This window comes from Perissodus microlepis, chromosome 17 (assembly GCF_051167445.1).
Source record: "Perissodus microlepis isolate ML-2025 ecotype Zambia chromosome 17, ASM5116744v1, whole genome shotgun sequence".
NCBI lineage: Eukaryota > Metazoa > Chordata > Actinopteri > Cichliformes > Cichlidae > Perissodus > Perissodus microlepis.
The window spans coordinates 34,738,327-34,757,591 of NC_140477.1; the positions used below are offsets into that span (position 1 = coordinate 34,738,327).

The window sequence follows — 19,265 nt, forward strand, 5'->3', positions numbered from 1 at the left end:
GGCTCTGTTTTTACGTTGTCTTATGTTAAGGCAAAATGTGTACCTACCAGTGTTTGGGTCCTCTGGGCTTCGTTATGGAGGAGCTGAGCTACAGAAATTAGCCCAGCCAGTTAGGTTTACGTGCGTAAAAGTTGAAGTGATATGAATTAAGATTAATGTGACCTACCGAAGGAAATTTTAAAAAGTAGGTAAATATATTTTGTTTTCAAAACCGCATCACCATAAATTTACTTTTGGAAAAAAAAGTCGGTCTGTTCTCTGGCGGTTAGCATAGGAGCTAATTAGACAGCTATCAGGATGCTTATGCTTTGGTTCTTTTACGTATTGATTGTCCAAACGTTTAATGTGGAAATATGTAGGTTAAATGTGTATTATCAGGGTTAATAAAAATGCGCGCAATAACATGTTATCTGCATAAAAATGTTTGCTGCTAAATAATTTGAATCTTGAATTTTGGTGTTGATTGTATTTGTGTTGTGTTGTGGTCAAGTCAAGTGACTTAGGACCATATAATATGTGCGTGATGAAAGTTGGGCAGCACGACTTTATATGCTCATATGGGTCTGACCCTTTCACTCCTTTGATTTTTTTCCGTTTTGTACATAACTGTTTTTGGGGCAAATAAAATGCAAGTAGGGATTAAAACCGCAGAATTAATGATTACCGGTGCTGGAAATACTAGCGCTTGATGCAGTGTTTTGATTTTGTTGCCACGGGTACCCACAAAGCAATGCGCGAAAGTCACGTGGTCTGTCAATCTCTATTGTTATTTCAACCATGCGCAGCGCAACACCAGACAGAACAGAACAATACAGACACAAGACAGTGCAGACACAACAGTGCAATAGAAAAGGGCAACAATGACAGTGGGTTGTGCAAAAAGTAACTTGCTGTATGAAGGTGTGTGTATGAGATTGTGCAGATGAGTGCTTGAGGTAGTTACCGTGTATGAAGGTATGTGTGTGTGTGTGTGTGTGTGTGTGTGTGTGTGTGTGCGTGTGTCAGTCCAGTCACTGAGTGTTCTGGCGGCTTGGGGGAAGAAACTTTTTTGCAGTCTGGTAGTGAGAGCCCGAATACTCCGGTACCTCTTGCCAGAAGGCTGCAGGTAGGGTAAAGAATGTGTGTGAAGGGTGCATGGGGTCCTCCACAATGCTGGTGGCTTTGTGGATGCAGTGGGTGTGATGAGTGTCTGTGCTAGAGGGAAGAGAGGTTCCAATGATCTTCTCATCTTTTCTCACTATCCGTTGTAGGGTATTGCGATCTGATACGGTGCAGTTAGCATACTAGACATATTTAGATATGTGGATGTCCAGTCCAAAATTTTCCAGTATAATCTGATTTAGTTTTATTGTGCCTTTTTCTTGCCTGTAATAGACTTCTAAGAGAGATGAAGGGTTTAAATGAAAAGACACTATAACAACACAGTGACTTCCTTCTTTCTGAAACAGTTTTTTCTGCAGCCATGACTGTAGTGATTGGATTTGAGGGCAGTGCCAATAAGATCGGCATAGGCATAATCAGGGATGGGGAAGTGCTTTCCAACCCCAGACGGACTTACATTACACCTCCGGGTCAAGGTAAGTTAGAGTTCCTCTAAGATATTAATGATAACTCCAACATACTGCTTATATGAAAATCTGTTAGTTGACTGCATGCTTTTTTTTATATCTCAGGGTTCCTGCCAAGTGACACAGCCAGACACCACCGTGCTGTCATACTAACCGTCCTGAAGGAGGCGCTGGAGCAAGCGGGGCTAAAACCTGCAGACATCGACTGTGTGGCATACACCAAAGGTAATATAAAAGATTTTAACTTTTCAGATGTCTGTCAAAAATTTATCCAAACATGTTCTCATCAAATAAGGGTCATAGTGATTTTAAATAACTGAGAGTTGATTGTTTGTTAACAAACAAACGTTAGTTTTATATTGTAAGTTACTCAAAAATGTCACTAATTTCTGTGTGCCATTAAAGTTCAGACCTTCGTTAATGAAGAGCTCCCAGTCAGAAAAAGGATAGCTTAAAGAGATGGGGGATTTTTCCTAATAAACAAGCCAAAGAACATTTGTCAAGCTCCACAGTTTATAAAGAAAATGGATCATGTCAAAATTTCTCTTATTTGTCCTTCCTTTGACAACTATGACAATTATTAAGGCCTGCTTTAAGAAACACATGCTTATCTGACTTACATATTACATATTGTTTGTTTTTTTTAAACTATGACAGAGAGAATATAGCTTAGGGCTATAGCAGCTTTAGACTCTAAGAACATAACTAATGGAGGGTTCAAAACCACCTGATCCAGCCCTAGTTATCAACTATAACAAAAAGTAAGTTTAATCAGACCCTGAGGAGTCTGAGAGCTGAAGGCTCTGGCTCCCATTCTATTTTTATAAACTCTAGGAACTTAAATTAAGCCTGCAATCTGAGAGCAAAGTGCTCTGTAGGAATATTATTGTACTAAAAGGTCTTTAAGATATGAATTGAAATAAAGGGACTGTGATTCTTGACTGATGTCTGTAGAAGACCAAACCAATAAGTTGTTCTCCTTCAGGTCCTGGTATGGGTGCACCCTTGGTGACGGTGGCTCTAGTGGCACGCACAGTTTCACAGCTTTGGGGAAAGCCGCTGCTCGGTGTGAACCACTGTATCGGACACATAGAGATGGGACGACTTATCACCAAAGCCAACAACCCCACCGTGCTTTATGTTAGTGGGGGCAATACACAGGTTGGTTCCTCCCTGTAAGCCTCATGCAGAGCTTTTTGGCACAGAACATCTGCACTGCATTTTCTGATGAGCAGCTGTCAGCTAAACAGCAGTATATTTGAAGTAGAAATGCAGTTTGAGTTTTGTTCATCCTGAATTTTGTGCAGGTTATTGCATATTCAGAGCGGCGGTACCGAATATTTGGGGAGACCATCGACATTGCAGTCGGCAACTGTTTAGACAGGTTTGCCAGAGTTATTAAGGTTTGTGTCATACTTCTCAACATGAAACCATCAAGTTGCATTTCACTTAGTGCAACAGATTATCGAAGTAATCATACTTCTGTATGAAACGATTTCTACACTCAGATTTCCAATGATCCAAGTCCAGGCTACAACATAGAGCAGATGGCCAAAAAGTGAGTGAGATCACTGAATAGTTGTGAATATTTAGTGTTCTTTATGTCTTTTAATTTTTTTATGTTTATTCTAAACTTTTCTTTCTCTCCACATTGCCAGAGGGAGTCAGTATGTGGAGCTGCCATATACAGTAAAGGGCATGGATGTGTCCTTTTCTGGCATTTTGTCCTACATTGAAGTAAGTCCTTTGCTCTTCTGTAAAGTTGGTTGTGTCATATTGATTGAGTTATCTCAAGGCTACTTTTGGTTTACGTTCTTTACATTTATATTCCTTCCACAGGACGCTGCTCATAAGATGCTGAGCTCTGGTCAGTGTACAGCAGAAGACCTGTGTTTCTCACTTCAGGTACAGCATAGCGCCTTTATACACACGAAAGTCAGAAAGTTCATATTTTGGTTACGTGGAAAACATTTGATCCAGTTACCTTTGGTGTTGCAGTGTAGTTATCCTCTGATAAAACACCTTAAAGGAGTTTTTCTCATTGACTTTATAAGATTGTCAGAACATATTTCTGAAACAAAAATGCTCCTTCTCATTTCAAGTGCAACTGGAGCTTATCTCTGGCAGCTGGTTCACCAGGTTTTGTACATTGTATGATTTACTGAAAAGTGTGATTCAATTTGTTTAAGGAGCGGCACAGAGGAGGTTTCACACTTTTATAAGTTTCAAAAAGGACTTTATGTTCAAATCAGTGTGTGTGAAAAGGTTGTTCTTTTTTTATTTTAGTTTATTTTATCAATTAGTTTTAGCGAGAAGTACGAGAGTTTTAGCTAATAGATTAATTACATTTTTATTACTGAAATGATCAGTTGAAAGCAGCACATTATTTGAATTGTTTAAGATGCGATTAAAGCATACTGGATTATCAAAATATTTACCTCTTGAATTTCTGTTAATCAACTACTTGTTGCAGCCCTGATTGGTGTGTTGGCATCAGTGATGTCAGTATTTCCCATTAGTATTGCTTCTGTCTTTGCAGGAGACATTGTTCTCCATGCTGGTGGAGATCACAGAAAGAGCTATGGCTCACTGTGGCTCCCAGGAAGTGCTGATTGTCGGGGGCGTTGGCTGTAAGTATATCTGAAATGATCAGCTGCAGCTTATTCTAAAATATTAAAGCAAATATGCTGAAGCATTTAAGTTTTTGCAGTCATTTTGTGTGCGCTATTTTTACTGTTATGAAATGCTTTGCAATCAGAGTGTAAGGCCTGATTTTATCTGTAAAGAAACGGGAACACCAGTTTTCTTCTGTGTAAAATCCAACAGAATAAAATGACTTCCCACAAGCAGTAAAGCTGTCTACATGAACTTCAGCAATTCTAATTATTATACTCTACAGCGACGGGATACTGTCATTGCCTATCCCTAGCCTGGTTGAGGAGTTTAAATGTGCAGAAGTGAGGCCTGAGATGTCACTCATGGACTCCCATGACCCCATAGTGAGAGGCACTGCTCCCACCCTAGCAACGGGGAGGAAGTGGACCCCAGCCACATCTGTGCTACAGGCGAAATCCGCTCTTCGGCATCGTGACGTGGTGGGTCACGTCCAACAGGGCAGAGGAGGATTTGGTCTTGGCGCAGTAATACCTCGGTGGCAAAAGGCATCTGTAACCGAACGTCAAAAAATGGTGGTGGAGGAGGTGTGTCGTCAGGAGGAAACAGCCAGACATGCCAGAGCCGTGGCACTGGCCAAACAGGGTCGCTGGGAGTGTGGAAAAGAGAAAATTCTCATGGAGTGAAATCTGGGGCATGGAGTCTAATAGACTAAGTTTCATCATCCGAGCGACATACGATGCGCTAATTTCCCCAATAAATCTGCAGCTGTGGTTTGGAAAGACCCCTGGATGCCCCCCTGGATGCCCCCCTGGAGGGGGTACAGGATGCACATCTTGGTTGGTTGTAGGACTAGCCTTACTCAGGGCAGATACACATGGAGACACAACCAGGTTCTCAGGTGTCTAGCCAAGAAAGTTGAGTGCAAAAGAAAATCCATCAACGCTCAACCTTTCACGAACCAAGAGGAGCGTCAGTTTTCATCAATTGTCCGGGAAGGAGACAAGCCGAGGACGAGCCCTTCAACCCGGACCTGGGCCCGCTGAAGGTTGCCAGGGATTGGCAGATGCAAGTGGACTTGGATCAGAGGCTAATTTTTCCCACAGAGATCATAACAACAACTTTGCGACCAGACCTCGTCCTTTGGTCTAACTCCCAAAAACTTGCGTATGTCATTGAGCTGACGTTACCATGGGAGGAAGCAATTGAGGAAGCGTTTGAGCGTAAGAAGCTGTGGTATGCCAACTTGGCAGCTGAGGCAGAGGACAGAGGCTGGAAGATCAAGGTGCGCCCGATGGAAGTGGGGTGCAGGGGCTTTGCTGCCAGTACAACAGCAAAGCTGCTTAGAGAGACTGGGATCAGAGGACAGGCGCAACGGAGATAAGAGAACTAACTAACACTGCTGAGAGGACCAGTCACTGGCTATGGTTAAAAAGGGCTGACATCACTTGGGCAGCTAAGGCAGGCAGCTAACCGCGAGAGAAAAGAAATATTCCGCTCTTCTCCCATCTGCTCTTCTTCCCTTTTCTGGGATGCAGTGGGGAGGTAGAGCGTACAGCCCGATCCGGCGGGGAGGTGTGAGAAGCCAGATCGGGCATCCCCCTTCCGGCTCTCCTCTCTGCTCTCTCCTATCTTGTCCCTTTTGTCTTACTTCTCTCTATCACAGTTTCTATCCCTTTGAAGAGGTTAGGCTCCATAAATGCTAAAGAGGTAAGTATTATTTCTCAGTTGCAGTGAATAGACAGAAAATAGACTGTAGGAAACTAAACAGAAGAAAGAAGAAGAGAATTAACAAGTTAACATAAAACAGTGACACACTCCAGGGCCTGATCAACCCTGGCAGGGCCTACTTGGATGAGGGTGTCTAGTGATAATGGCCGAAACACTCGATGAATCCAAGGTCCACTACTGATGATGTGTCCCAAATTTTAAAATGATAAGCTAGATCAGATCTCTAATCCCTAAACCTAACCAAGGAAGGAAAATGGCAGATTAGCCTGGGTAAAAGACCGAAAGTTGAGGCACACAACGATGCATGCTGCTGGCAAAGTTTCTGGGCTGCCTTTCCACATAACAGCCATCCCTCAAGAGTCTCTCCATCTAAAGCAATGCATTATTATCAGGGACTGTAACATCTAGTCCTTCTTACTGATTCCAAGGTTCTGTTGTTTGTTGTTTCTAACTACTGTTTGTTTATGTACTTATTGTTACAGTCACCCAGGAATGCCTTGGATCCCTTAAAGTCTAAGCCCATTTTTGAAACTCCTCTCTGTTTACTGTTGCTATGAATGGAAATGAGTTCATGCTCTCAGAAATGTGTTTATCTCATGTTCCAACCACAGGTAATCTGCGTCTGCAGGAGATGATGGGAGTGATGTGTAAGGAGAGAGGAGCAAAGCTGTTTGCCACAGATGAAAGGTAACCCAGTCTGCCCAACACTCAGATCCTTCACTTTCATTTCCATTGAAACTTCACTAGAATTAGGTTCACTTTTACACGCACGAGCAGCAGTTTGAGTACAGCATACTCTCACCCACCCTACTTTTAAGAGTCAATGTGTTTGTTATTTTCAAAGCTCTGTGAATTCCAGGTACCGTACAGTCATGAAATTTCCTAGCTGATTCCACAGTCAACTGTTAGTGATATTTTAAGAAAGTAGAAATGATTGGGAATGACAGCAACTCGGACATAAAGAGGTAGGCTACATATAATCACAGAATGGGGTCAGCGGCTGTTGAGCCGCATAGTCAAAAATTTCCATAGACACACCAGAAGGTCAGAAGCTGTTATAACTGCAAAGCCTGTGGATTAAGAGTTGGATGTCACTCAATCTCATATGTGTGTGAAGGCAGATGAGCAAATACTTTTGGTTTTAAAGTGTACCATTCATAGCCACAAAAACATCTGATGTATGAAGCTGTTCTTGTGTGAACACATGCAATGGAGCTCTTCATTGTGACTTTTTCAATTGGTGTGATAGGATGTTGATCTGTCTGAAAGATGCAGATAACAAAGATCAGTTTGTTGCCACAGATTTTGCATTGACAATGGAGCGATGATCGCTCAGGCCGGCTGGGAGATGTTTCGGTCTGGTCAGGTGACAGAGCTAGAAGACTCATGGATCACACAAAGGTAAGGCTTCATAGACCTTTTCAGTTGTGATTTAATAACCCACCATAGAATCACATTTATGTCCCTTACTCATTATAGGTCGATTATATGTCTGTATGAGTTAAAGTGGCTGTTGGGTTTAAAAGTTGCTAATACTGACTCTAGGATGGAAAAATTCATTCTTATTGTGTTTGTGTTCATATTGCTGTGCTTGCAGTAAATGACCATGGGTTTCTCTCCTGTTGCAGGTATAGAACAGATGAGGTGGAGGTGACATGGAGAGACTGACTGCAGCACCATCATTTTGTGGTCTGTTGTGACACATTTAGCGTGGTACAGCAGGCCTCGAACATAACACGGCAGCTCCACAGATGAATACTTTTCTGTACATCCAAAACCTGATCTCATCACGTTTGAAAAACTATTCAAACACATCCAAGAGACACACTGCTGTAACATGGTCCTTCATGAAAAATGTCTCAAATGCTCAGACTGTAAATTAGTTTAGTTCCTGAGCTATGCTACGCAGCTTCACTGGTTAAGGCCTTTACACGCCAACAACAACAAAAAATGCAGACTATTAACCAGGAAGACTGCAGATTTTGAAGGGTTTATCCAGACAGATATTTGATATCAAAGGAGCTGGTTTCATATTTTTAGTGCCTGACTAACATTTAAACAGCTCACACACAGAGCTCGGTGTTGGATTGTATGAAGGAGTAGCTTTGTATTACCAAAAATTTTACTTTTCTTAAAATTCCCACCTTTGTAACTTTAGGTTCTGGAGATGTACCCGCTGAGGCCCTCTCCCAGAACTTGCTAGTATAATTTCTTGCACATTTGCATGTGCTCTTATGCATGTTACAACAAAGTTTCTCATGAAATAAGTGAGATTTTCAACCCTGTGAGGCTGCCAGCAGAAATGACAATTTGTGTTGAAATAAAGATGATTAACAGATCCACTCAAGTTTACTCATTTTTATTAAGCAATACTGTTCTTTTACATTCTTCCTCCTTCTCCAGTGTAATTTTTATTTAATAAATTCTTTTCAAAAATCAACATACTGAACATGGTGACATCCCTTATGGATTCATAAGTAACATTCACCCAATTGGGACCAAATGAAAACAAAAGGAACACAGCATTAATATGGTGATGTGATAAAGGGTGAACTCTTCTGTGCCTTTGACTACACCCTCCTGTAAACTGAAGACTTGTGTACAGGAGTCCTCGGCATACATTAACGGTAAAACTCAAGCAGGAATGAGACATTCTTCTGATTTGTAATTGACGGGGGAGGGGGAAAGTCACTCTGGTGAGGGCTTGCACACAGGGATTGGTAAACAAATTCTTTGAACAAAGTGCTTGATTGACCACTCGCTTCACAGAGGACAAAGTATGATAAAAACGGCAGCTTTCAAAAAGGAAACAAATTAAATTACAGCGCCTATAGTTTAAAAAAAAAAAAAAAAAAAAAAAATCTACACATACAAGCTTAAAATGGTAATGAGAGACAATGAAAACAGGTCTGATTAATTAAGGCAGGCTTTCTGTAAGGCGTTAAAAAAAAGTCCATTGCTGTAAGATCTTAAAGGAGTTAGTCCAAAGTGTCTCAGTGTGGCTTTGCGTGAAGACATCATCCTGAGTGCAGTGTGTGAGAACAGGACTCAAATTCGTCCATCTTTATGTATTTTTATGTGTATGTAGTTGTGTGTGTTTCCACTAGGGGCCTGTCACACTGCTAGGCTGGGTGCTCCTTGGTGTCCTTGTACCAGATCACCCTTTTTGGATCTGAGAAGCCAAAAAAAAAAAAAAAAAAGTCAAAAGGGACACTTCATACAAACAGCAAAAATTAGACCACTTTGAAAAAGACTGCTAAAATGTGTTGCATAACAAATTACCATCAATGAGTGTGTGTGACAAAATAGTAGGGAATAATGTCTTGCGCCAAAATGAATGCGCATAAATTAGGAAAACTCACCTTTTTTCTGTCTGTTGCAGATAGCGTTCCACTCTATGGAGTGAGAGAGGAGAAAAGAGGTAGTTGTTATTCACCATAATTTCAGATTTAATGATCTCTAGCCAGATGTCATTTTTAAAGCTTCTTGTGGTGGTTACCTTTACTATGATAGTTCAGAGCTTCCACTAGGTGGCGACAACTGAGCAGCAGCTTTCCATTGCTCTCGTCGACCTCTGCGCATGCAATTGGGTTGAGGGAGGTAGACACTGGAATTGGCCTTTCTTCTGGGGGCTTCACTGTGAGAACTGTGTCTAGCTGTAGGTCTGCTGGATGTTTAGAATCTGTGGGCAGTGGGGTACTGGAACGGGAGTTGGGGCCGGAGCCTTCTGTGACTGGTCTTGCCTCGCTAATGAAACTTAGACCCCACTGGTTCTGTAGCAGCATGCCGATGGCAGGTCGGTCTTCCTCCAGTGCTCCAGTTGCAGCTCCCGCCTTCACCTTGGAGGCATAGCTAACAGCAGGCTGTAGCTTGGCAGGACTGTCTTGCACTGGGAAGGCAGGTGGGGGCTTAAGTAGAGACAAACTGTCCTCGACCCATCTTTCCTTTTGATTAACCTTTTGTGGCCTTTCACTTACACGGCCAACACCCTTCTGACTTTCCCTGCGCAGACTACGACCTTTGTGCTGTGGGCCCCTGCGTTCCTTTTCCCTGCGGAAGCTAAAGGCATGGCTGGGACCCATCAGGTCACCATCGGGTGAAAGCTGCCGTGGCAGCTTGTCGCCTCCAGAGATGCATCCTCCACCCCCACCACCTCCACAGTTTCCCGAGCCAGGAGACAGGCGGCGGTTCCGAATGTGTGGCTCAGAATTGGCGGCTGAAACAAGGACTGCTTGGTCACATAGACCATCAGGCTCACACACAGTGTTGCTGGCTTCCCATGTACCTGAAAAAAATGAGCATTGACAAGTTGATCAGGTATCTGCTGTTTTAATATGTTATCATGCATACGAAAATTCCAGTGCTTGATGATTTGTAAGTGAAATCACTAAATCATGTCATCATAATCACTTCCAATCAACATTACTGTCCTACTAGTATCTTGCCCTTACTTTAGTAAGCATACTTGTAGTGAGTAGTACACATACAGACTTATCACTTGGCATTGATTAATAATGGTCTTTGCACTTGTCTCTACCATGCACACAAACATTGGGGGTAGATGACACACTTTCATGTGACTTCAGTGTGGCAGAGGAGGTGAGGCTGAACAACAGTTCCCTGTATAGCTGGCTACTTGCAAAGTTGTACAGAAAAAAGACCAATCCCAAAATAGACAAAAACAAAAGCTGGAATCAAAACAACTCTTCTGAAGAAATCTACCATCAACACTTTTGATGAGCAATTTATCAAGCCCCAGTATAAAACGTTTTAGGTTCAACTTCCTGAGTCGGAAGGTGGAAAAAAATGTAATTAAACAGACTTCACCTCAGGCCGTACCATGTGACTATTAATGCAATCTCACACAAGATGCTGATATAATTCAGGTCAACTAATCTCAAATTAATAAATAATGTTGCCGTTGGTTAAGAGTAAACTAATTGTATTCCTAACTGGCAGTTGCCCATCACAGCTCTCAGCTGTCATCACCATACTTGTCCCCGTGTCTGATCTTGCCCAATGACCTGTGTCACGCTGTCCCACTTGCTGGCTCATCATGAAAAGGAGTGACTGGGTAGCAGTCTTTACGGGAAGGCTCTCCCGTTTTGGTTGTTAAAGCATTCTCTGTCCGCATGGCGCCACTGAAACATACTCAGACATTACTGTTGGCCGTGTTCAAATGCACCACAAGTTGAAACATAAAAAGAGGAAGCACATAGCTTACAGCGGGCCTGATTAGCGTACCCGTTCCAAAGCGCCACATTTCAAAAGAACTGGTGAGACCGTTCACCGCCCGGCCGACCCCGTCTCATATACCGCTCCGAAATTTCGAGAAGCCGGCTACCTCCGCAGACTCTTCGGTGTCCCGACTATTTAAAAACAAAGATGTCAGAAATGATTTAATAGTTTACATTTGTGGAAAACAACTCCCGCTGGTTCATGTGAGCGGTGCTTGCGGCTAAAAAGATAGAAGCTAACAGCGAGCACCGGTGTTAGCAAACTTTAATTAGCAGCGTCACGATGTGGAGCATAAAACTCGACGGTTTTATGTATCTGAAGGTTCCACTTTGACCATCGAAAAATGTATGAACATTAACTACAGCGGGTCGATTAGATATGTTTGTTTTTACACGTATTAAGGTTGTAAAAAGCCACCCAGAACGCTAGCCGAAGTTTCGTAACTCCCCCCACCACCTCATTCAAAGCGGAGAAAGGCTTCCCTCGGCGCTGCTAGCCCGCCGCTAATGCCGCGGCCAAACACATAAATAACACGTCTGAAAGTGAAGCGTTACACTCAAATATACCGAAATATAGCACAAACTCACCTGTTTTAATATGCATCTCTTTTCGCTTGATGTGTCGTTGAAGCTAAACCGTTGAGTAACTTGTTTACAGCGTTGAGATAACGACAGCAGCCTGCTTGTAACCACCACCCGGAAGCGACACGAAAATGTGGGTGGGACAGGAAGTGCCTGCAGATAAGTGGTCCGGCGGGAATCTCGCCGTGAATTTTAACCCTCCACTTCACACATTGTGATAGTGTATGCTTAAAATTGTTCAGCATTATTTTCTGACACATTTTGGACCATTTTATTGCCAAAACAAAACTCATGTGAAAATCACGTGGACACTTTATGTCAGATACAATTTTGTGATTATTATTGTTACAACACTCATTACATTACTTTTTCATTATTCCACAAAATGTCCTGAAATGTATTGTCTTATAATTACCAGTTAACCCCTCTGAGGTAGTGTTAGAGCATGGTTCTTAAGCCCAGGTCCTCTGCCAGAGGCCTGGAAGTTTGAGGGTTCTGCACGGTATCTTTGCTGTTCCTAGGTCTGCAGTTTTCTGAACAGACACCTCTGTCTCTGACCTCTGTGACTGTGGAATCTTTAGAGCCACTCTTACAGCTTGGCAGTTGCAGCTCTTAATGCTTCTATTGCCACCGGGACCAGTTGTTCTTCTAGCCACTGTTACTTTTCCTGTGCTCCATCCTGATGTTGCTTTCAGCTGGGATTGCCACACATGTCACAGCTGTGATCTTCTGTTCCTTCCGAAGCACCACTATATCTAGTTGGTTGGCCAGCAGCTGCTTTTCTTAGCCCTGTGTTCTCAACCACCTTTGGTGGTAATGATAATTGGAGACTTCTAATCTATATAATAATAATGGATTGCATTTACAGTGGCTTGCAAAAGTATTCAGCCCCCTTGAACTTCTCCACATTTTGTCACATTACAGCCACAAACATGAATCAGTTTTATTGGAATTCCACATGAAAGACCAATACAAAGTGGTGTACACCTGAGAAGTGGAACGAAAATCATACATGATTCCAAACATTTTTTACAAATAAATAATTGAAAAGTGGGGTGTGCGTAATTATTCAGCCCCCTGAGTCAATACCTTGTAGAACCACCTTTTGCTGCAATTACAGCTGCCGGTCTTTTAGGGTATGTCTCTACCAGCTTTGCACATCTAGAGACTGAAATCCTTGCCCATTCTTCTTTGCAAAACAGCTCCAGCTCAGTCAGATTAGATGGACAGCGTTTGTGAACAGCAGTTTTCAGATCTTGCCACAGATTCTCGATTGGATTTAGATCTGGACTTTGACTGGGCCATTCCAACACATGGATGTGTTTTGTTTTAAACCAGTCCATTGTTGCCCTGGCTTTATGTTTAGGGTCGTTGTCCTGCTGGAAGGTGAACCTCCGCCCCAGTCTCAAGTCTTTTGCAGACTCCAAGAGGTTTTCTTCCAAGATTGTCCTGTATTTGGCTCCATCCATCTTCCCATCAACTCTGACCAGCTTCCTGGTCCCTGCTGAAGAGAAGCACCCCCAGAGCATGATGCTGCCACCACCATATTTGACAGTGGGGATGGTGTGTTCAGAGTGATGTGCAGTGTTAGTTTTCCGCCACACATAGCGTTTTGCATTTTGGCCAAAAAGTTCCATTTTGGTCTCATCTGACCAGAGCACCTTCTTCCACGTTTGCTGTGTCCCCCACATGGCTTGTGGCAAATTGCAAACGGGACTTCTTATGGTTTTCTGTTAACAATGGCTTTCTTCTTGGCAGTCTTCCATAAAGGCCAACTTTGTGCAGTGCACGACTAATAGTTGTCCTATGGACAGATTCCCCCACCTGAGCTGTAGATCTCTGCAGCTCGTCCAGAGTCACCATGGGCCTCTTGGCTGCATTTCTGATCAGCGTTCTCCTTGTTTGGCCTTTGAGTTTAGGTTTACAGTTGTGCCATACTCCTTCCATTTCTGAATGATTGCTTGAACAGTGCTCCGTGGGATGTTCAAGGCTTGGGAAATCTTTTTGTAGCCTAAGCCTGCTTTAAATTTCTCAATAACTTTATCCCTGACCTGTCTGCTGTGTTCTTTGGACTTCATGGTGTTGTTGCTCCCAATATTCTCTTAGACAACCTCTGAGGCCATCACAGAGCAGCTGTATTTGTACTGACATTAGATGCACACAGGTGCACTCTATTTAGTCATTAGCACTCATCAGGCAATGTCTATGGGCAACTGACTGCACTCAGACCAAAGGGGGCTGAATAATTACGCACACCCCACTTTTCAGTTATTTATTTATAAAAAATGTTTGGAATCATGTATGATTTTCGTTCCACTTCTCACGTGTACACCACTTTGTGTTGGTCTTTCACGTGGAATTCCAATAAAATTGATTCATGTTTGTGGCTGTAATGTGACAAAGTTCAAGGGGGCCGAATACTTTTGCAAGCCACTGTATATAGCACTTTTCTAGGCACCCAAAGCACTTCACAATTCCACTATTCATTCACACACTGGTGCAGGCAAACCACAGTTGTAGCCACAGCTGCCCTGGGGCAGACTGACAGAAGCGAGGCTGCCATATCGCGCCATCGGCCTCTCTGACCAACACCAGTAGGGTAAAGCGTCTTGCCCAAGCTTTCTTTTTCCTTTTGAACTACATGTTTTGTCTCTCTTTAGACCTCTACAAGTTATTTAAAGCACAATCAAAATAACACAGTTCACTGACATGAATATGCTGCTACAGAATAAAAAATATTCCAGACTTAGCTATCCAACAAACAGGAGGGTCTAAGACTGGGCTGTAGACATGCAAAGCCTGCTTCAGTGTGATATTCAGCACACTGACTTCGTGTTTAATCTTTAATTCAATTTGATGAGCCAAAATATCAGAGCAGTCACTGCTGATGTACCTTTAGAGACAATGTATAGATGATGTCCAGCTTGAGCGGATTGCTAACATCCCACAAGATGATCTGTAATCTATTATTCTGCCCCAGTGATATTTACACAGATGGATGAGTTAATCAACATGTAAAACACTAACAACACAGTAATTTAACAGAAGCTCACATTGGATGCAGTCCTCATCCTGTGCCAGTGGTTTCATCTAAAAAAAAAAATCTGTCTTCAAGATCCTTCTTCCAGATTCTTCCACTTTTGTAACTTCCCTTTCTGTACCTCATTCAAATTTCTTTAGCCATCCTCCTCTTTTCTGTAATTCAGATGTTACACTTTTTTTGCTCTCTGCTTCTGTGCTTTTAAAGATTACAAATGGTTTTCTTGATAAGGCAAAACATAAATCCATAAATCCTCCATGTAGTGTTTTCAGTGGGAAACATGTTTCAGGACTCTACAATACAAAGCAAACACCATCCCCACAGACAGAGCGGCCAGGAAAGCAGAAGAACACCATGTCAAAAAGGCCCTGAGTAAATGTGGTTATTCCAGCTGGCCATTTGTCAAAGCTGGGAAGACACCTAAAGAAAGCTCCAGGCAATCCAGGAGAGGAGGAGGACAACATAGGCAAAAACCCTTAGTGATCTCTTATGTGTCATGAGTATTGGAACAGCTGACATGCATTTTCTCAAAATACCGCCAATCTGTGGCTTTCAAACCCCAAAACACGCTGCGCCAAAAATTGGTCCGCAGCAAAGATCCGCTCCCCTGGCACAAACACAGTAATATAGTGCCAGGAAGATTGCCGTGAATTATACATCAGAGAAACCAAACAGAGCACCAAAAAACAAAACAAAAAAATACACACAGTGAACTAATTTAAGGCTCTTTTTATTTTAAATGACAACAGTTATGTTGGAGCAACGAAGTGATTTTCTCCCAATAGCTCAAGGACTCAATAAATCCACCTTCTCTGAGTGTGTGCGCATGTGTCTCTTCAGCCTCGTAGACGTAGAGAAGCCCTTCTTACAGAATGCGCAGCTGTGTGGCTTCTCGCCGGTGTGAGTCCGTACGTGTATGTTGAGGTCTGATGAGCACCTGAACCTCCTCTCACAGTAAGAGCAAGGGTACGGCCTCTCTCCGGTGTGTGTGCGTTTGTGCAGGAGCAGCTCCCCAGAGGTCAGGAAGGTTTTCCCACACTGGGAGCATGAGTGTGGTCGCTCCCCCGTGTGAGTCAGGTTATGTCGGACGAGCGAGGTGGACTTGGAGAACCTCTTTCCGCAGCGGCCACATTCGAACGGGTGCTCGCCTATGTGGCTGTGGAAGTGTTCACTCTGAGCGCGCTTGGTTTTAAAGCTCTTCGGGCACTGAGGACAGCTGAAGGGCCGGAAGTTGCTGTGGATGCGCTGGTGCCTCACAAGCTCTCCGTGAGTGAGAAAGGACTTCTGGCAGGTGGTGCAGAGGTATGGCCGCTCCCCTGTGTGGATTCTCTCGTGGCGTGTGAGGCTGGCCAGCTGGGTGAAGCTCTTCTCGCAGTATGAGCACTGGAAAGGCCGCTGGCCATTGTGAGTCAGAAGGTGCCTGTTAAGGATCTGAAGCTGCGTGAAGCTCTTTCCGCACTCTGCACAGGGGTAGGGACGCTCTCTGCTGTGGGTCTGCTGGTGCTTATTCAGAAGCCACACGTGGGTGAAGCTTTTCCCGCACTCGCATGGAAATGGCCGCTCACCTGTGTGCTTCATCTGGTGTCTCTTCAGGTCCGAGGCTCGGCCGTAGATCTTCTCACACATGGGACATTTGTACTGACGCCTTACGATGTGCCTCTGCCTGTGCCTCAGTCGATCCAGGATGCTGCTAAAGCTCTCACCGCATTTCTGGCATTTATACTGACCGCCCCCCTTCTCTGACACCACCTCTGTCACCACCACCTCTGTTGTTAGGTCTAGCTGAGGGTTGCAGGTCTGGCCACAAGCCGTTCGCTCAGAATGCAGTTTGAGCAGCCCCATCTGAGTGAACCGTTTGCCGCAATGAGAGCAAAGGAAGGGGCGCTCTCCAGTGTGGATGCGCTGATGTCTGGTCAGATCCCAAGAGTTCTTGAAGCCCTTCTGACACTCCTCACAGGTGTATGGGCGCTCACCCGTGTGGGTCCGCTGGTGACGAGTCACGTCCGAGACCCGCGTGAACGTTTTGCCGCACTCCTGGCATGTGTGTGGGTCGGGCCTGTCGTGGATGGGGAAGGGCTTTGGGAACTCAGGAGGGAACGTCTTCTTGGGGGTCTCACATGTCTGTGCAGCCCTCTGGAGTTTGGCGTATTGTTCAGGATGGCTGTGCTCAATGTGCTGCAGCAGGTAGGACTCCTGCATGTGGAAGAAGGGACACTCTGAGCAGGCAAAGACCTGGGTGGACATCTCCACTGTGGTACCTACAGAGAAACACAAAAGTTACAGTCTGTTGTTTCCTGACATCTCCCTTTTTTTTTTTCACCTTTTATATCTGGTATTTCTTTTTAATGTGCAACAAAAAAGAGAAAAAAACTCACCTTAAAGTGTAGATGCCTCATCTAAAACTTTAAATGACAGTTATTAAAAGTGAGACAGCAAACCTTGAACAGCTTTAAAGTGACTAACTGATTTACCTTGGGTGCTGAGGTGCTCAAGGCATTTGTGGTGTTGCAGGAGACACTTGAGGTCATTGGGATTGGAGAGCACCTGCAAGCAGTCCTTCAGCACAGAGGGGGCAGAGGTAAGCCAGGAAACAGTCTGTTTGATTATGGAAAAAAAAAAGATTCAGTCTGAAGAAGTTTAAATTCCAAAAGACAACTGTTTTGAAGAGAAGGAGGGGGAATGGTGATTAAATATGAGACGTGACCAAATAGTCTCGGGAACCAGCTCACTAAAATAAAATAACTTTATCTGATTGAAATTTGCCCAATCTCACCTTCAAGATCATCTTCTCATTCATCACTGGACTGCTTTCACTCTGGCTGTTGGTTTTTTACCTGGCTTCTTGGGAAACCTGTTCTGTCCCTGTTTACTTACAAACTGGATCTTTGTTGAAGGATCACAGTGTTTTAAAACAGTAATCCTTCAATGTGATATTCATTCAGGTGAGTCAGTGAAGTCTTGGGGAGTACTGAGTGAAGACACAGTCCTACTAACAATCAGCCAACTGCAACTAAATGCAACACTGTTACAGCAGAGCTGTGCACTGACAGTTTTCACCCTGTGGGTACAAATTCAAACGTGTAAAATCCAGTGAATGCTGGTAAAAATCAGGGAGGTTCCTGGTAATTAATTTCTTAATCGACCAAACAATGAAAAAAATACTTGATTAACTGCTGAGTAGTCGAAAACTAAGAAGAAAAAACAAACACTGAAAAGGCTAAAGATAGGAAAAATGTATGTATATCTTTAATACTACATGCACAAACTACTAATACTGTTACTCATCTCCAGTACCTTTGCTATTGGTGACTGCTGCCCAACCATTCAACAGTGTTTGATGTACAGAACAGTATTTTATAATAATAATGAATCTTATATGGCCAATATTACGCTTTTATGTAGGCCTACCTGACCGAGGTCTGGCACCGGCAGGAGTCTTTCTAATTTGGAGAGAAACTCCCACACAAGCAGCTGCATGTCCGCATCATAGCTGAGGCCATATTCTGTGGGGAAAACCTCCTGAGAAGAACAAACATTAACAGCTAGTTGTAAAAAAAAAAAAGTTAAAAGGAAGAAGACAAGAAATACATGGATTGGCTACATCTAAGAGCACTTGCCTGGTAAAAATGTTCCCTCTCTGCTGGGTCTTTCAGGAGTGTTTGGGTTAGCTCCACAAAGATGGCCTCTTCTGCATCCACCTCTGCATCCCCACTCTGAAAGAAATCATTACAACTGAGATCTTCGTCACTATCAGACAAACAATAACGATAAAGGACGAAAAATGATGTCGGAAAGCTAACATTTATATTTGATCATCCACTGCATATTTAATGGGTGATTAGAATCATTATTCTGTTTTAGAGCCATTCTCCCTCTCTACAGAATATGCAGATTAAACTAATCCATACCTCTCACAACCAGTAAAACGTTCCACATGACACTAACAGCAACACAAGCCCTGAATGTGATCAATCCACCGCAGCTACATTACTGGTAATACTGATAAAATACGTTGTCTCTGAACGCAGCTTTGCTCATTGCATTCAGAAAGCTCTATTTTAACTCTACCAACAGACTACGCCTGTTTCCAAAATGCATCGCCTTTCACAGTTTGTTATCAGACTTCTGATGCTGGATTTAGAGGTGAGTTCAGATGAAATGTTTCCTCTGCGAGGTCTTCACTCACTGAACTTTTAACAGTAACACAACTTTGGACCTGGACTTTGGACTTGTGCAAAATGGTGCTAACACTTACTCCTGTGTATCCCGGTGGGTGGATTCGCTCTAGGTGAGGCTGTACACACAGGATGTTGGCTGTTTCCTCATTTCTGCACAGCTCAAGTATAACCTGAAGCAACAGGAAGGTATTCATTCAGCTACTGTCACTGGATTACCCACTTGTGGAGTGGAATGCATTTCTGTGCACCTACTGACTCACTCTGGCTCGCAGCCGAAGCAGCAGTTTTCCTCGTTGCTTCGGATTGAGCAGGTCTG

General features: G+C 43.4%; 3 protein-coding genes across 6 annotated transcripts in view; 1 reads left to right on the plus strand and 2 right to left on the minus strand.

Annotated features, from left to right (window-relative positions):
• Positions 1-36: 36 nt before the first annotated feature.
• Positions 37-8,254, plus strand: osgep (O-sialoglycoprotein endopeptidase). Of its 2 annotated transcripts, none has more exons than XM_084911112.1 (12): positions 37-188; positions 1,449-1,577; positions 1,674-1,793; positions 2,554-2,729; positions 2,876-2,971; positions 3,077-3,126; positions 3,227-3,305; positions 3,408-3,473; positions 4,108-4,198; positions 6,524-6,599; positions 7,215-7,313; positions 7,541-8,254. In XM_084911112.1, the coding sequence occupies exons 2-12, from the start codon at positions 1,463-1,465 to the stop codon at positions 7,578-7,580; spliced, it is 1,008 nt and encodes a 335-aa protein (XP_084767238.1). In that variant the 5' UTR covers positions 37-188; positions 1,449-1,462; the 3' UTR covers positions 7,581-8,254. The 2 variants fall into 2 exon arrangements, with proteins under 2 accessions (XP_084767238.1, XP_084767237.1); XM_084911111.1 differs by having other exon boundaries at positions 37-184.
• A 1-nt stretch (position 8,255) lies between these two features.
• Positions 8,256-11,881, minus strand: LOC146369991 (uncharacterized). Of its 2 annotated transcripts, XM_084911113.1 has the most exons (5): positions 11,738-11,881; positions 11,157-11,281; positions 9,412-10,197; positions 9,275-9,307; positions 8,256-9,084 (listed from the first exon to the last, which is right to left on the minus strand). In XM_084911113.1, the coding sequence occupies exons 2-5, from the start codon at positions 11,173-11,175 to the stop codon at positions 9,035-9,037; spliced, it is 888 nt and encodes a 295-aa protein (XP_084767239.1). In that variant the 5' UTR covers positions 11,176-11,281; positions 11,738-11,881; the 3' UTR covers positions 8,256-9,034. The 2 variants fall into 2 exon arrangements, with proteins under 2 accessions (XP_084767239.1, XP_084767240.1); XM_084911114.1 differs by lacking the exon at positions 11,157-11,281.
• A 3,604-nt stretch (positions 11,882-15,485) lies between these two features.
• Positions 15,486-19,265, minus strand: part of LOC146369992 (uncharacterized) — an 8,361-nt gene continuing 4,581 nt past the window's right edge. For both annotated transcript variants that reach the window (XM_084911110.1, XM_084911109.1), the window contains exons 3-8: positions 19,210-19,265; positions 19,027-19,119; positions 18,389-18,484; positions 18,180-18,290; positions 17,243-17,366; positions 15,486-17,029 (exon numbers count right to left, since the gene is read on the minus strand). The exon at positions 19,210-19,265 is cut by the window's right edge. In XM_084911110.1, coding sequence (XP_084767236.1) covers positions 15,558-17,029; positions 17,243-17,366; positions 18,180-18,290; positions 18,389-18,484; positions 19,027-19,119; positions 19,210-19,265 — 1,952 coding nt within the window. In that variant the 3' untranslated portion in view covers positions 15,486-15,557. The remainder of the gene's footprint in view (positions 17,030-17,242; positions 17,367-18,179; positions 18,291-18,388; positions 18,485-19,026; positions 19,120-19,209) is intronic.

Coding starts and splice junctions, on each gene's coding strand:
- osgep (XM_084911112.1), top strand. CDS start 1,463: ATGACTGTAGTGATTGGATTTGAGGGCAGTGCCAATAAGATCGGCATA. Junction 1,794..2,553: donor CTGTGTGGCATACACCAAAG/GTAATATAAAAG, acceptor GTTCTCCTTCAG/GTCCTGGTATGGGTGCACCC. Junction 2,972..3,076: donor GGTTTGCCAGAGTTATTAAG/GTTTGTGTCATA, acceptor TTCTACACTCAG/ATTTCCAATGATCCAAGTCC.
- LOC146369991 (XM_084911113.1), bottom strand. Junction 9,308..9,411: donor TCTGAACTATCATAGTAAAG/GTAACCACCACA, acceptor CTCACTCCATAG/AGTGGAACGCTATCTGCAAC. Junction 9,085..9,274: donor CTGCAACAGACAGAAAAAAG/GTGAGTTTTCCT, acceptor TTGGCTTCTCAG/ATCCAAAAAGGGTGATCTGG.